This window comes from Pseudophryne corroboree, chromosome 1, assembly GCF_028390025.1.
Source record: "Pseudophryne corroboree isolate aPseCor3 chromosome 1, aPseCor3.hap2, whole genome shotgun sequence".
Lineage (NCBI taxonomy): Eukaryota > Metazoa > Chordata > Amphibia > Anura > Myobatrachidae > Pseudophryne > Pseudophryne corroboree.
The window spans coordinates 33785575-33802461 of NC_086444.1; the positions used below are offsets into that span (position 1 = coordinate 33785575).

A 16887-nucleotide genomic window follows, 5' to 3' on the forward strand; every position below is an offset into this window, starting at 1 on the left:
GTGTTGTACATGCAGCCGACATGGAAACGTCACTTCACAGCTATACCTATTACTCCGTGATTTGTGTTTATGGAATGTTTGTGCTTCATTACTGACCTTATAATACATACAGATAATCTCACTGTATAACACCTGAGGGTGATATAATGCTCAGCCTCCCTGGCCAGAGTCTGCTGTCGCACAGTTATGGCCGACACATGATGGAGCCGACCTGTCTATACCTGCGTGTGTTGTGGACACATAAACACCAGGAAGATTGAGGTTACTGCTCTTTATGTGCCATTAACAGATTTGTTTTTAATTACTATACTACATCAAACGGCAGACAATCAATTAGTTAATTTCACTTACTGACTAATTCCCTGCACAAACCTGCTGTGTGCTCTGTCAGTGCTGCGTGATGTATGTGTATCACTGCGCAAGGTCAGAGTGCAACGTTTACTATTACATTATAGGTGTAAATCATGGCCGGGGCCGCACTACATCATTCCTTTTATTGGAGAGAGTTCCCGTCCCTTACACACACAGGGGATATTTATTTCTGTGGGGTGAAGAAACGGTCACAATAATTCAGCATTCCTGTTCACTAGGAACAAACAACATTAGACTGTACCTCCTACCTCCATGTTGTCACTGTATCTCCTACCTTCTACTTCTGCAACGTCATTGTACCTCCTACCTCCACTATGTCACTACACCCCCTATAGTTATCACTGTATCGTCTACTTCTGTAACATCATTGTACCTCCTACCTCCACTATGTCACTACACCCCCTATAGTTATCACTGTACCGTCTACTTCTGTAACATCATTGTACCTCCTACCTCCACTATGTCACTACACCCCCTATACTTATCACTGTATCGTCTACTTCTGTAACATCATTGTACCTCCTACCTCCATGCTGTCACTGTAACATTATTGTACCTTCTACTTCTGTAACGTCATTGTACCTCCTACCTCCACTATGTCACTACACCCCCTATAGTTATCACTGTATCATCTACTTCTGTAACATCATTGTACCTCCTACCTCCACTATGTCACTACACCCCCTATAGTTATCACTGTATCATCTACTTCTGTAACGTCATTGTACCTCCTACCTCCACTATGTCACTACACCCCCTATAGTTATCACTGTATCATCTACTTCTGTAACGTCATTGTACCTCCTACCTCCACTATGTCACTACACCCCCTATAGTTATCACTGTATCGTCTACTTCTGTAACGTCATTGTACCTCCTACCTCCACTATGTCACTACACCCCCTATAGTTATCACTGTATCGTCTACTTCTGTAACGTCATTGTACCTCATACCTCCACTATGTCACTACACCCCCTATAGTTATCACTGTATCGTCTACTTCTGTAACGTCATTGTACCTCCTACCTCCACTATGTCACTACACCCCCTATAGTTATCACTGTATCGTCTACTTCTGTAACATCATTGTACCTCCTATCTCCACTATGTCACTACACCCCCTATAGTTATCACTGTATCGTCTACTTCTGTAACGTCATTGTACCTCCTACCTCCACTATGTCACTACACCCCCTATAGTTATCACTGTACCGTCTACTTCTGTAACGTCATTGTACCTCCTACCTCCACTATGTCACTACACCCCCTGTAGTTATCACTGTATCGTCTACTTCTGTAACATCATTGTACCTCCTACCTCCACTATGTCACTACACCCCCTATAGTTATCACTGTACCATCTACTTCTGTAACATCATTGTACCTCCTACCTCCATGCTGTCACTGTAACATTATTGTACCTTCTACTTCTGTAACGTCATTGTACCTCCTACCTACATGCTGTCACTGTAACATTATTGTACCGTCTACTTCTGTAACGTCATTGTACCTCCTACCTCCACTATGTCACTACACCCCCTATAGTTATCACTGTATCGTCTACTTCTGTAACATCATTGTACCTCCTATCTCCACTATGTCACTACACCCCCTATAGTTATCACTGTATCATCTACTTCTGTAACGTCATTGTACCTCCTACCTCCACTATGTCACTACACCCCCTATAGTTATCACTGTATCATCTACTTCTGTAACGTCATTGTACCTCCTACCTCCACTATGTCACTACACCCCCTATAGTTATCACTGTATCATCTACTTCTGTAACGTCATTGTACCTCCTACCTCCACTATGTCACTACACCCCCTATAGTTATCACTGTACCGTCTACTTCTGTAACATCATTGTACCTCCTACCTCCACTATGTCACTACACCCCCTATAGTTCTCACTGTACCGTCTGCTTCTGTAACGTCATTGTACCTCCTACCTCCACTATGTCACTACACCCACTATAGTTATCACTGTACCATCTACTTCTGTAACATCATTGTACCTCCTACCTCCACTATGTCACTACACCCCCTATAGTTATCATTGTACCGTCTACTTCTGTAACATCATTGTACCTCCTACCTCCACTATGTCACTACACCCCCTATAGTTATCACTGTAACATCTACTTCTGTAACATCATTGTACCTCCTATCTCCACTATGTCACTACACCCCCTGTAGTTATCACTGTACCATCTACTTCTGTAACATCATTGTACCTCCTACCTCCATGCTGTCACTGTAACATTATTGTACCTTCTACTTCTGTAACGTTATTGTGCCTCCTACCTCCACTATGTCACTACACCCCCTATAGTTGTCACTGTACCTTCTACTTCTGTGACGTCATTGTTCCTCCTGCCTCCATGCTGTCACTGTAACATTATTGTACCTTCTACTTCTGTAAAGAAACTTTATCGCCAACCAACCTCCATAATGTTCTTCTACCTTCAACCCCCCATGATGTCACTGTACCCTATCTCCATGATGTCACTGTACCTCCTATCTCCATGATGTCACTGTACCTCCTATCTCCATGATGTCACTGTACCTCCTACCTCCATGATGTCACTGTACCTCCTACCTCCATGATGTCACTGTACCTCCTATCTCCATGATGTCATTGTACCTCCTATCTCCATGATGTCACTGTACCTCCTACCCCCATGATGTCACTGTACCTCCTATCTCCATGATGTCACTGTACCTCCTATCTCCATGATGTCACTGTACCTCCTATCTCCATGATGTCACTGTACCTCCTATCTCCATGATGTCACTGTACCTCCTACCTCCATGATGTCACTGTACCTCCTATCTCCATGATGTCACTGTACCTCCTATCTCCATGATGTCACTGTACCTCCTATCTCCATGATGTCACTGTCCCTCCTACCTCCATGATGTCACTGTACCTCCTGTCTCCATGATGTCACTGGTACATAGTTTTGGCTTCCTTGCAGTACATAGTTGGCGTTCAGTTTATCTCTTTTGTTCCTGTATATTCTCAGTCAGTAATTGTCGGCCACTGACCACACATAAGTGACACAAATGACCACCACTCTTTATTTTACAGCTGTTAAGAAAAGAAAATCTGGATCTGAAGTTAACACCTTACAAGGTTTTGGCGACGAGCACAAAACATGGTAAATACTGTAGGGGTTCCCCTCCATGCATGCCCCGTCTTTACGTAGGGCGATTACTGCCTATGTAATTAGCAGCTTCCCGTGCCCAGCGCATTATTAATCTCCAACTCTTCCATTGTGCCAGGCCTTTCTCTATAAATAGGCGCGGCACTGGCGTTGTCACTGATGTGCTATTTATGAGGACAGTGTATCAGTCCCTTTGTTGGACTAAGAACAGTATTTACCGTTCATGTTTTTATAATGGAAATTTCAACAAAAACAGCACAAAGCTAAATGTTTGTTCCCTGGCGTCGGTCTGCTATAAAGCAGGTAGATGAAGCTGACGGGACTTTCACTGACTGCGGTGCTCTAGTTGTTTCATTATAAATAGAGCTGCCATCAGTTTGTGTATATTCACCGAAACGTACAATTTGCCTTACAGGATTCATGCAGTTTATCCAGTCTGTGCCTGTTGCAGAAGTTCTTGCCACAGAAGGAAGTATCCAGGTAAGAGTTCTATGTCCCAGGAAGTGGTGAGGGCAGGAACCGCCGTGTTCCGGAGTCTGGCACCGCCGGCTTATCCCATACACCAGTGCTTCTCAATCATTGTCTTGCTAGGTACACCCTGGCGGCCCAGGGGCACTCTATGTAACCTTATGGGGTATATTCAATTAGTGCCGCATTTTCCAACAGTCGGAAAATCGGCACTAATTTGACATCAGTGTATTTAATAGCGGGCGTTTTCACCTGTTGTCGAATCCATTTTCGCCCATGCCTTTACTTTTTTTTCTTCTTTTTTTTGTCGAATCGGCATGGGTGAAAACGGACCCAAAAACTGTCGAAAACGCCCGCAAATTCGACAAAACACGTGGATCGGCGGCGAATTTGCCGATCCACGTGGTTTTCACCCGTGCAGATTTTTCAACCAGTCGGAAAAACGTCACGGGCATTGAATAGGTCGAATGTAAAACTTTTATGTAACTTTACCTTAACACTGAATATTCTGTAATAGATCTTAGGATGTGTTTCTGCTATCACTGTTATTCTTACTAACATATTGATTTTTTTCAATTATGTTTATAGAACTTTTTTAGAAAATATTCCCCAAGTGACAAAGGGCCGTATGGAATAAGTGCCGAGGTGATGGACACGTACGTGAAAAGTTGTGGTGAGTGTTAGATAACAGTTTGAGTGTTTTGTAAAATGTTGATTGATAAAAACTTGGACAGTGCGTGATACAGAAAGAATAGTCCACAATATAGGAAAGATTGGATACTTGTACCACAGAGCATGCAATCTATTTTGAGGGAAAAGACATTGGGCAGGGTTGAGGTGGTTTAGAAACCGATGGAACCAGCAAATTCCAAAATACAATGTTTACTAAAGGTTGTTGTGACCGGGTTGAGTATAAAGTGTCTTCCTGGTCTCGCCGGTCATGTGACGATCACTTCCGGAGGTGGTGGAAGAGGAGGATCTGGAATACTTGCTATAAGGGATGTTTTGCATATTTCTGGTAATGAGACAGATGTACAGCAACCTTTTTTTTTTCTCGGCACAGAAAAAAGTGCTGGTCGCCTTTCCTGATTCGAAGGAATTGGATGATCTTTTCAGGGAGCCATGGGTTTCTCCTGACAAGAAATTCCAGGTGACAAAGAAATTGGTTGCTGCTTTCCCGTTGGCTCAAGAGGGGCGAAAGGGCTGGGAGACTCCCCCTCTTGTAGATGCTTCAGTATCACGGCTGTCAAAAAAGACAGTGCTACCAGTTCCGGGGCTACTGCCTTAAAGGAACCTGCGGACAGGAAAATTTAAAACACCTTGAAATCTATTTTTGTTGCAGTAGGAGCCTTCAAAAGACCTGTTATTGCAGGCTGTTGGGTGACTCACGCCATTCATACCTGGGCGGGGGGTAACTTTCAGGAGGGCCTGACCGGAGATAAATCCCTGGCAGATATGGTTATGCTTATTCAACATATCCAGGAATCTGATCGTTTCCTCTGTGAAACAATAAAAAGCATAGGCATTATTAATGCTCGTACTTCTACCATGGCGGTTTCTGCACGCAGGGCGTTGTGGCTTCACCAGTGGGTTGCAGAGTCAAGGAGGAGTGTAGAGGCTTTACCTTTCACCGGAGATTGGCTGTTTGGAGGTGAGTTAGACGCATGGATTTCGAAGGCTACCGCTGGAAAATCCACGTACCTCCCATCTGCGGCTCCGCCGGCTAGACGCTCCTACACAGGACCTTCCCTGGAGTCCTTTCGGACCGCCAGATATAAGGGAAAGGCCACAGGTGCCTCAAATGCGGCAAGACGCTCCAAAGGTTAGTCACGAAAACCTGCCACCACAGGGTCTCCGGACCAGGGCGTCAGCTCTGTCTCCTCGAAGTCCTCAGCATGACAGTGTCCCTCCGCTCCTGGTGGGAGCTCATCTGAGATTCTTCAGCCTCATTTGGAGAAGCTCCTGCCAGGATGCTTGGGTAAAGGACCTGGTTTCCCAGGGCTACAATCTGGAGTTTGAAGTTTTCCGCCTCACAGGTTTTTTAGGTCCGGCTTACCGGCGTCCGAGGAACTACGCCTTACATTACAGGAGGCCATTAAAAAATTGGTTCAGAATCAGGTCGTTGTTCCAGTGCCAATTCAACAAAGGGGTGAGGGATATTATTCCAGCCTTTTTGTGCTACCAAAACCGGACGTTTCGGTGAGGCCCATCTTGTACCTCAAATCGTTAAACCCATATCTGCGGGTTTTTTCAGTTCAAAATGGAGTCTCTGAGATCAGTGATCTCAGGTCTGGAGGAGGTGGAGTTCTTAGTCTCTCTGGACATAAAGGATGCGTACCACCATATTCCAATATGGCCGCCTCATCAAGCCTACCTCAGGTTTGCTCTGCTGGACAAACACTATCAGTTCCAGGCGCTGCCCTTCGGCCTATCCACGGCTCCAAGAGTTTTCACCAAAGTGATGGTGGAAATGATGTTTCAACTCCGGATTCAGGGGGTAGACATTGGGCCTAATTCAGAGTTGATTGCAGCAGCAAATTTGTTAGCAGTTGGGCAAAACCATGTGCACTGCAGTGGGGGCAGATATAACATGTGCAGAGAGAGTTAGATTTGAGTGGGGTGTGTTCAAACTGAAATCTAAATTGCAGTGTAAAAATAAAGCAGCCAGTATTTATCCTGCACAGAAACAAAATAACCCACCCAAATCTCTCTCTCTCTGCAAATGTTATATCTGCCACACCTGCAGTGCACATGGGCCCTCATTCCGAGTCGTTCGCTCGGTATTTTTCATCGCATCGCAGTGAAATTCCGCTTAGTGCGCATGCGCAATATTCGCACTGCGACTGCGCCAAGTATCTTTGCTATGAAGAAAGTATTTTTACTCACGGCTTTTTCATCGCTCCGGCGATCGTAATGCGATTGACAGGAAATGGGTGTTACTGGGCGGAAACACGGCGTTTTATGGGCGTGTGGCTGAAAACGCTACCGTTTCCGGAAAAAACGCAGGAGTGGCCGGAGAAACGGGGGAGTGGTTGGGCGAACGCTGGGTGTGTTTGTGACGTCAAACCAGGAACGACAAGCACTGAACTGATCGCACAGGCAGAGTAAGTCTGGAGCTACTCTAAAACTGCTAAGTAGTTTGTGATCGCAATATTGCGAATACATCGGTCGCAATTTTAAGATGCTAAGATACACTCCCAGTAGGCGGCGGCTTAGCGTGTGTAACTCTGCTAAATTCGCTTTGCGACCGATCATCTCGGAATGAGGGCCATGGTTTTGCCCAACTGCTTACACATTTTCTGCTGCGATCAACTCTGAATTACCCCCATTGTCCCTTACCTGGATGATCTTTTGATAAAAGCGAGATCACGGGAACAACTGTTGGACAGCATAAACCGCACGACAGCACTACTGTCACATCACGGATGGATTCTCAATTTACTGAAATCACACCTTGAGCCATCTCAAAGGCTCCAGTTCCTGGGGATGATCTTGGACATGGTAGCTCAGAAGGCCTTCCTTCCCGAGGACATGGCAAGGACGCTTCGTACGGTACTGAAGCCGAACCGGGTCTAATTACATCTTTGCATACGCCTGTTGGGAAAGATGGTGGCCTCCTACGAGGCTATTCAGTATGGAAGATTCCATGCTAGGACTTTCCATCTGGATCTCCTGAGAAAATGGTCCGGTTCGCATCTACAGATGCACCAGGTCATACGTCTCTCACCACATGCCAGAATTTCTCTCCTGTGGTGGTTGCAGTCCTCCAACCTCTTGGAGGGTCGGAGCTTCGGGATGCTGGATTGAATTCTCGTAACCACAGACGCGAGTCTTCGAGGTTGGGGAGCTGTCACCCAAGGGGCACAGTTCCAGGGCAGGTGGTCATGCTACAAAGCATTCTCCCAATAAACATCCTGGAGCTGAGAGCGATCTACAATGCTCTGCTACAGGCATCTCCCCTGCTTCAAGGTCGAGCCATACAGGTTCAGTCAGACAACGCCATGGCAATGGCATACGTCAATTGGGAGGGAGGGACAAAGAGCAGGGCCTGAATGCGGGAGGTATCCAAAATACTCCTCTGGGTAGAAAAGAATGCAAGGGCAGTATCGGCCATATTCATTCCGGGAGTGGACAACTGGGAGGTGGACTTCATAAGTCGTCACGACCTACACCAAGGAGAGTGGGGACTCCATCCGCAGGTATTTCGACTAATAACAGACCAGGGGGGCTGTCCACAGATCGGTCTGAACTGCTCTCGGCTCAAATACAAGCTGCGGCGCTATCACTCCAGGGCAAGGGACCCTCAGGCGGTGGCTGTGGACGCACTGACAATGTCATGGGCTTACCAGCTGGTGTACCTGTTTCCTCTGATCCCGTTACTCCTCAGGGTTCTAAAAAGAATCAGAAGGCAGGGTGTTCAGGCAATTCTAATTGCCCCGATTGGCCTTGAAGAGTTTGGTTGGTACACAGATCTACTGGCCATGGCAGTGGAAGACCCCTGGCCTCTGCCACTGCGGGGGAATCTTCTTCAGCAAGGGCCGTTCGTCTACCCGGACTTACGGCGGCTTTGTTTAGCGGCATGGCGGTTGAGCGGAACATTCTAGAAGAAAAGGGTATTCCAGACAAGGTTATTACAACCATGATTCAAGCCAGGAAGGCTGTCACGTCCAAGCATTATAATCATATCTGGAAAAGATGCGTCTCCTGGTGTGAGGGCCGCAGGTTTCCTACTGTGGATTTCAACCTGGGGCGCTTTTTGCGTTTCTTACAAGCAGGTGTGGACATGGGCCTACGGTTGGGCTCCATTAAGGTGCAGATCTCGGCCTTGTCCATTTTCTTCCAGAAGAAATTGGCTGCTTTACCTGAAGTCCAGACGTTCTTACAGGGTGTCCTTCACATCCAGCCTCCTTTTGTGCCGCCCACGGCACCTTAGGATCTAAACGTGGTTTTGACCTTCCTACAGACCTCTTGGTTTGAACTGTTGATGTCGGTAGAGGGCAAGTACCTTACGTGGAAGACGGTTATGCTATTGGCCTGTGTTTCGGAACTTGGAGCTTTGTCTTGCAAGAGTCCCAACTTGGTCTTTCATGAGGACAGGGCAGAGCTCAGGACTCGCCAGCAGTTCCTGCCGAACGTGGTTTCTGCATTCCACCTGAATCAGCCTATTGTGGTCCCGGCTGCTTTGGCCACTTCCTCGAATCCTGAGTCCTTTGATGTGGTGCGAGCCCTGAAGATCTATGTCAGGAGGACAGCTTCTGTCCGAAAATCGAATTCCCACTTTGTGCTGTATGATGCTCAAAAGAAGGGTTGTCCTGCTTCCAAGCAGTCGATTGCTCATTGGCTTCGGTTTACAATTCAGCAGGCCTACTCTTCGACGGCCTTGCCTGTTCCAAGGTCTATCAAGGTCCACTCTACTAGGTCGGTGGGTTTACCTGGGCAGCGCTTTGCAACTATGCAACTATGCTGGGCCGCTACCTGGTCGGAGACAAACACCGTTTGTCCGGTTCTACAAGTTTGATACCCTGGCTACAGAGGATGTCCAATTCGGATGTATGGTACTGCAGGCGTCTCAGCACGTTCCCGCCCGTTCTGGGAGCTTTGGGACGTCCCTATCGTACTAAGTGGCCCCAGTATCCCTTATGGGTGATAGCGAAAAGAGGATTTTAATTACCTACCGGTAAATCCTTTTCTCTGAGTACATAAGGGATATTGGGCGCCCGCCTCTGTGCTTTGACTTTTCTGCAAGTTTTGTTGTTGTGTGAAGATGTTTGAATCAGCTGTTGCTGTTTCTGTTTCACTGGCTGTTGCTGGTTGTTTGTTCTGCTGTGTGCTGGTTCATTACTCTCACCACTCGTTCTCTTTGTCATGTTCCTCCTCTCAAGTATGTCCGTCTCCTACGGGCACAGTTTTCCTAGACTGGGCTGTGGAGGAGGGCATAGAGGGGAGGAGCCAGCACACCCTGTTTGAAGAATTTAAAGTGCACCGGCTCCTTTGGACCCCATCTATACCCCATCATACTAAGTGACCCCAGTATCCCTTATGGACTCCGATAAAAGGATTTACCGGTAGGTAATTAAAATCCTCTTTATTCATGAAGTTCCACCATATTACATAGCGCTGCCCATTGTAGGGGTCATACTACAAATACATTACACACCATGACATAAAACAATGATGATAATGGCCCTGGCCAGATGAGCTTATAATCTAATAGGTGTAAGAAAAGTGTGAAGTTCCATTTTCATCTTTTTAATAGATATCCCTTAGCAATGTTTGTGCATTTTGTTTCCTGTTCATCTATTCTGTGTTGTGGCATCCTATTTGTTTGGGACGTCTTATACAATTTACAGATGTGTCCTCATACACCCAGTGTTTGTGCGCTAATTGGCGCGACTTCGACGCTGCATTATGCATAGCTAGTTTCGGACTTTTTCATTTTAGCATGTTTTTCGCACTGCAGCCGCATACTAAAGACTTGTAGTGTACTGAGGGTTTAGGATTTGCACTTTTCGCACAATTTTGGCAGTGTAAATTCGCACAATGCTGCAATGCGGGATGTACAGTATGACACAGTAATATTAGTCCCCAGTCTCTTTCGCTCTGCTATAGCTCACCATTCAGCTTACAGTGTATGTGTACCTTGTGCTTTTATTGCATTAGTAATGCAAAAAATACGCTGAGTACATTTAATGCGGGAAAAAGACACAAGGCTTTGTCACATCATGGTGCCCCAAAAGGCTATTTTGACGTGATTTGAGCACAGGTGTACAGATGTGTTCTCATACTCCTGGCCTCAATACACCATGCAGCGTGAGGTGGCTGACCTGAGTGACCTGCGCCAATCGGGACCTGAGGGACCTGCGCCAATCGGTGTAGCGTAGTGACTTTTTCTTTGAATTTGCATCTCCGTATCGCAGACGCAGCGTAATTCCACTCAATCTGCACCAGAGACGCCGGGCTGCTACTAACCGCACAGGAAATAATAATAAATATGTACAAAGTCGCTGATGAAGTAAAACACAACTTGGCGTGAAAAACAGCTGCAGCACCGTAGCACTTTGTATACACACTCATAGTCTGTCGTACACGGATAAACAAGTGTCGCATATCAAATTAATCGGTGCAGTTTCACGAAGGGGTTTTGTCTCATTGCGACTAATGGGCCCTACACATTGAGCGAGCTGCCCGACGGCGGATACGGCCGACCGGCGACCCGGCGGCGGGGGGACAATGACGGGGGGAGTGAAGTTTCTTCACTTCCCCCGTCACCCGGCTCCATAGAAGTGCAGGCAAATATGGACGAGATCGTCCATATTGGCCTGCATGTACAGGCGACAGGGCACCAGCGATGAACGAGCGCGGGGCCGCACATCGTTCATCGCTGGTGCTTTCACACTGAAAGATATGAACGGTATCTCGTTCATATCTTTCACTAAAATAGCCCAGTGTGTAGGGCCCATAAGACGCACATTCAGGTGAAAAAGACATGGCGCAAGCAGAGACGTGCGTGACCGGGCGCTCCGAGAGGGGATGTTTGGCGCGACTGCAGTGTATGTGGACACATCTGCAGTCTGGAGTTTTGCTGTGAACAAGGCATCACGTCTAATGGTTAAGTGGAGAATCTGTTCCATCTTGTGGCAGATTTCTGAGTAATTGAGCTGTGAATATCTTTGTATATTTTATAATTAAATTGCAAATTTAGAAATAGTCACTACGCCATTCAGTTCCCGGCTGCAATTTCACAGCAACATCTGCAGACTCCATCCCACGTCACAATGTGAGGCCTCTTATTCAAACAATTATCCATCTCAGTAGTGCTAGATGTTTTTCTCTGTAACTATGGGGGTGATTCCAAGTTGATCGCAGCAGGATTTTTGTTAGCAAATGGGCAAAACCATGTGCACTGCAGGGGATGCAGATTTAACGTGCAGAGAGAGTTAGATTTGGGTGGGGTGTGTTCAGTCTGCAATCTAATTTGCAGTGTAAAAATAAAGCAGCCAGTATTTACCCTGCACAGAAACAAAATAACCCTCCCAAATCTAACTCTCTCTGCACATGTTATATCTGCCTCCCCTGCACTGCACATGGTTTTGCCCATTTGCTAACAAAAATCCTGCTGCGATCAACTTGGAATTACCCCCTATGTTCTACAAGATATTCAAGCACTTCGCTCTGTGGTAATCTGTCATCGCGAGCGCATGGCGTAGGCAGCCATCTTGTAGCCTGAACCGGTGGTCACTGAATGCCTCTGGATGTACCTGGAGACCTGCAGTGCTAGATGAAGGGAAGTCTCTTATGTCTAGTGGATTGGTAGGGCAGCAGGCATCCTGTGCGTATTAGTCCAGCATACATAACGGCCGCAGCCGTCCTCTGCAGATGCCGGGTCCACTGTAATCAGTGCTTGTCCAGCATACGAGAAATGAGAGCGCGTTTTACATGGACTTGTTCAGTCAGAGAAGCAGTGAGCTGCCGGAGGACGTTGCTGACGGGCGCTGACAGGAAATATATAGCTCAGGTTGCGTCAGATCTTGTGATTCATATGGCTCTGTCACTGTGTCTCATTACACTGTATTCTTCCTCTGCAGCGGGATACTGCGTCATTACCTACATTCTCGGAGTCGGAGACAGACATCTGGACAATCTCCTGTTAACCAAAACAGGTCAGTTACCATTCCTCCTCTGCCTGCACTTGGCACCATGGTGTCAGATCTCCTGTAACCTTATTTCTACAGATAAAGGGTGTCTTTTTTCGTTTTGTTTTTTTGTTGTTGGATAATTTAACCCACCGTTACTAATAAGGGTTGGGTACAGAATCCCAACAGTCAAGATGCCGGCGGTCAGAATGCCGACAGGGGCATCATGATGGGTAGAATCCCCACACATTTCAGTAGGTAGTCTAACCCTCCCCCCCCCCCCCCTGCACCCTAACCCTCCTCTCCCCCTGCACCCTAACCCTCCTCTCCCCCTGCACCCTAACCCTCCTCTCCCGCTGCACCCTAACCCTCCTCTCCCGCAGCCTATCCCTCCTCTCCCGCAGCCTAACCCTTCTCTCTCGCCTCCTAACCCTCCTTTCCCCCCTGCAGCCTAACCCTCCTCACCCGCAGCCTAACTCTCCTCTCCCGCAGCCTAACCCTAACCCTCCTCTCCCGCAGCCTAACCCTAACCCTCCTCTCCCGCAGCCTAACCCTCCTCTCCCGCAGCCTAACCCTCCTCTCCCGCAGCCTAACCCTCCTCTCCCGCAGCCTAACCCTAACGCTCCTCTCCCCCCCGGAGCCTAACCCTAAACATCCCCTCCCCCCTGCAGCCTAATCCACCTCTCCCGCAGCCTAACCCTAACCCACCTCTCCTGCAGCCTAACCCTCCTCTCCCGCAGCCTAACCCTCCTCTCCCGCAGCCTAACCCTCCTCTCCCGCAGCCTAACCCTCCTCTCTCGCATTGTAACCCTCCTCTCTCGCAGCCTAGCCCTCCTCTCTCGCAGCCTAGCCCTCCTCTCTCGCAGCCTAACCCTCCTCTCTCGCAGCCTAGCCCTCCTCTCTCGCAGCCTAACCCTCCTCTCTCGCAGCCTAACCCTCCTCTCTCGCAGCCTAACCCTCCTCTCTCGCAGCCTAACCCTCCTCTCTCGCAGTCTAACCCTCCTCTCTCGCATCCTAACCCTCCTCTCCCGCAGCCTAACCCTAAACCTCCCCTCTCCCCTGCAGCCTAACCCTCCTCTCCCGCAGCCTAACCCTAAACCTCCCCTCCCACCACAGCCTAACCCTCCTCTCCCGCAGCCTAGCCATCCTCTCTCGCAACCTAACCTTAAACCTCCCCTCTCCCATGCAGCCTGACCCTCCCCTCCCGCAGCCTAACCCTAAACCTCCCCTCCCCCTTAGCCTAACCCTAACCTTCCTCTCTCGCAGCCTAACCCTAAACCTCCCCTCTCCCCTGCATCCTAACCCTCCTCTCCCGCAGCTTAACCCTAAACCTCCGCTCCCCCCGCAGCCTAACCCTCCTCTCGCGCAGCCTAACGCTAAACCTCCCCTCCCCCCTGTAGCCTAATCCTAACCCTCCTCTCCCGCAGCCTAACCATAAACCTCCCCTCCCCCCGTAGCCTAACCCTCCTCTCGCGCAGCCTATCCCTCCGCTGCCGCAGCCTAACCCTAAACCTCCCCTCTCCCCTGCACCCTAACCCTCCTCTCCCGCAGCCTAACCATAAACCTCCCCTCCCCGAGTAGCCTAACCCTCCTCTCGCGCAGCCTAACGCTAAACCTCCCCTCCCCCCTGTAGCCTAACCCTAACCCTCCTCTCCCGCAGCCTAACCATAAACCTCCCCTCCCCCCGTAGCCTAACCCTCCTCTCGCGCAGCCTATCCCTCCTCTGCCACAGCCTAACCCTAAACCTCCCCTCTCCCCCGCAGCCTAACCCTAAACCTCCCCTCCCCGAGTAGCCTAAAGCTCCTCTCCCCCCTGTAGCCTAACCCTAAACTTCCCCTCCCCCCTGTAGCCTAATCCTAACCCTCCTCTCCCGCAGCCTAACCATAAACCTCCCCTCCCCCCGTAGCCTAACCCTCCTCTCGCGCAGCCTATCCCTCCTCTGCCGCAGCCTAACCCTAAACCTCCCCTCTCCCCTGCACCCTAACCCTCCTCTCCCGCAGCCTAACCATAAACCTCCCCTCCCCGAGTAGCCTAACCCTCCTCTCGCGTAGCCTAACGCTAAACCTCCCCTCCCCCCTGTAGCCTAACCCTAACCCTCCTCTCCCGCAGCCTAACCATAAACCTCCCCTCCCCCCGTAGCCTAACCCTCCTCTCGCGCAGCCTATCCCTCCTCTGCCACAGCCTAACCCTAAACCTCCCCTCTCCCCCGCAGCCTAACCCTAAACCTCCCCTCCCCGAGTAGCCTAAACCTCCTCTCCCCCCTGTAGCCTAACCCTAAACCTCCCCTCCTCCCTGTAGCCTAACCCTAACCCTCCTCTCCCACAGCCTAACCCTTTATTTCATTCATAGGGGTAGATGTATCAAATCTTAGAGATGAAGTGGAGAGAGATATGCCAACCAATCCGCTCCTGTCATATTTCCAACCCAACCTGTAACATGACTTTTAGGAGATGATTGACTGGTACTTTGTCTCTCTACAACATTTGATACAGTACATCCTTTGTAGTCTGTGGTTCAGTTTTCTGTGTATAATAAACATGGTTCATATTATTTATTTACAATGTAATTATGTGAAAATGTAAATATACGAAAGAAACCAGATTAGGCAAAATGATCATAAGTGTCTCATTAGTAGCATGTCGCAGAGTTTTGGATCCATAGATTAAGAATCCCAATCTGTACAAATCAGGTATTTCGGAGAACAGGTGTGTTGGGATGCCGGGAAGGGGGGGGCTACAGTTAAACCTCCCTCTTGTGTCAAACCCTAACCTCCCCCCAACACTCTCATATATTTGTATGTTGTGAACGGAACACGTGCCGTCTCTATGACTATTCTGCTGAATAACGTGAACACTCTTTAATAAAAATAATCCATTGATTGGGAATATTAGATTATATTTATACCGTATAAGCAGGATATTTCATTTGAGATTGGCCCCGCACCAGCCATACATACAAGTATGCAGATTGTTACAGATCAGATAGCGTGTTGTGTCTCTGCAATGGTCTATAGAGAGATATACTTATATAAATCCCACTTCTCAGCCCGGCATGTATATTCCTTTCCGTTTCATGCATGTTGCAGACTGCACTTTAATGCAATTACTGTTTCATTTAACTAATTGCAAGCAACACAACCTGCAGCGTCTGCTCTGTATTTCCTATGTGGAGATGACTGGGTTATTTTAGTAACCAGAAGGCAAAGTCTTGTTGCTAGGTGGAACAGAGACCCCACACAGTAGAGTTATACCGCAGACCGCCAGCAGAGGGCACTGTAGATCCACCGTTTCCTCTGCTGTATTGCGTCTCAGTACAAGGGATGAGGAGCAGTCGGAGAGAAGAGGTTCTGTTTATTACATTGCTTGTTTTGCCTCCAACAATTTGAACCATAAATTGAGTCTGCAGAAAGATAATCACATTGTGCAAAATGTTAGATTACAACGGTTCACTCCATAGAATGTCACGCATGAGATGCCGCCTTCCGGATATGAAATGCGCCGACTCCGCGCTCTGGTGTAGCAGGCGAGCTGCTGAGAGCTAATTACTTCTGTGTGCCATCACCAGTCGCTCCACTGTGTGTTCTGTGGGAGAAAACTTGGACTTATCCTTAAACTATACAACAGTGCATAGTGTATCATGCGAGCACAGAATCCCTACAGAAATGTGCAGGTGTCTGGTCCTGCTCTGTCTCAGGCTGAGATATTGTGTTTTCAATGAAAATAGATTTGCACAAGTGCAGATTGGTTGTCTTAACGCGCTGCACCAACAACCGCCCCAATACTTATAGGGAAATTGGGGTAGGGGCAGACTATAGGGCTATAGCAGGGTCTTTGCACCCGACTAATAAGGGGCAGGTGTATTACGCCTGGAGAAGTGATAAAGCAGTGATAAGTGCAAGGTGATAACGCACCAGCCAATCAGCTCCAATATGTAAATTAACAGGAGCTGATTGGCTGCTGCGTTATCACCTTCCACTTATCACTGCTTTATCACTTCTCCGGGGTTAATACATCTGCCCCTTAGGGGTATAGTGAACCACACTGTGCTGAAATTAAGTTGAAAGCATTACAGAAACTTCCTTTCCTGCAAGATTTATGAAAAATGTGCATGCCTTAATGTCAGGGGGGAGGGGTGTTCCATAGCACAGTGCACACTGAGAAGCAGCGCTGATTGTATACTGAACCCGATGAGAAGAGCTTTGGTGCAGCACTAGCTGCAGCCACCCGTACTAACAACATCA

The 16887-nt window shown here is 48.2% G+C and overlaps 1 protein-coding gene across 4 annotated transcripts in view; it reads left to right on the plus strand.

Moving 5' to 3' along the window:
* Window positions 1-16887, plus strand: part of PIK3C3 (phosphatidylinositol 3-kinase catalytic subunit type 3) — a 365653-nt gene that overhangs the window by 210159 nt on the left and 138607 nt on the right. For all 4 annotated transcript variants that reach the window (XM_063958224.1, XM_063958242.1, XM_063958250.1 and 1 more), the window contains 4 exons: window positions 3471-3540; window positions 3962-4026; window positions 4603-4687; window positions 12600-12674. In XM_063958224.1, the coding sequence (XP_063814294.1) occupies window positions 3471-3540; window positions 3962-4026; window positions 4603-4687; window positions 12600-12674 (295 nt within the window). The remainder of the gene's footprint in view (window positions 1-3470; window positions 3541-3961; window positions 4027-4602; window positions 4688-12599; window positions 12675-16887) is intronic.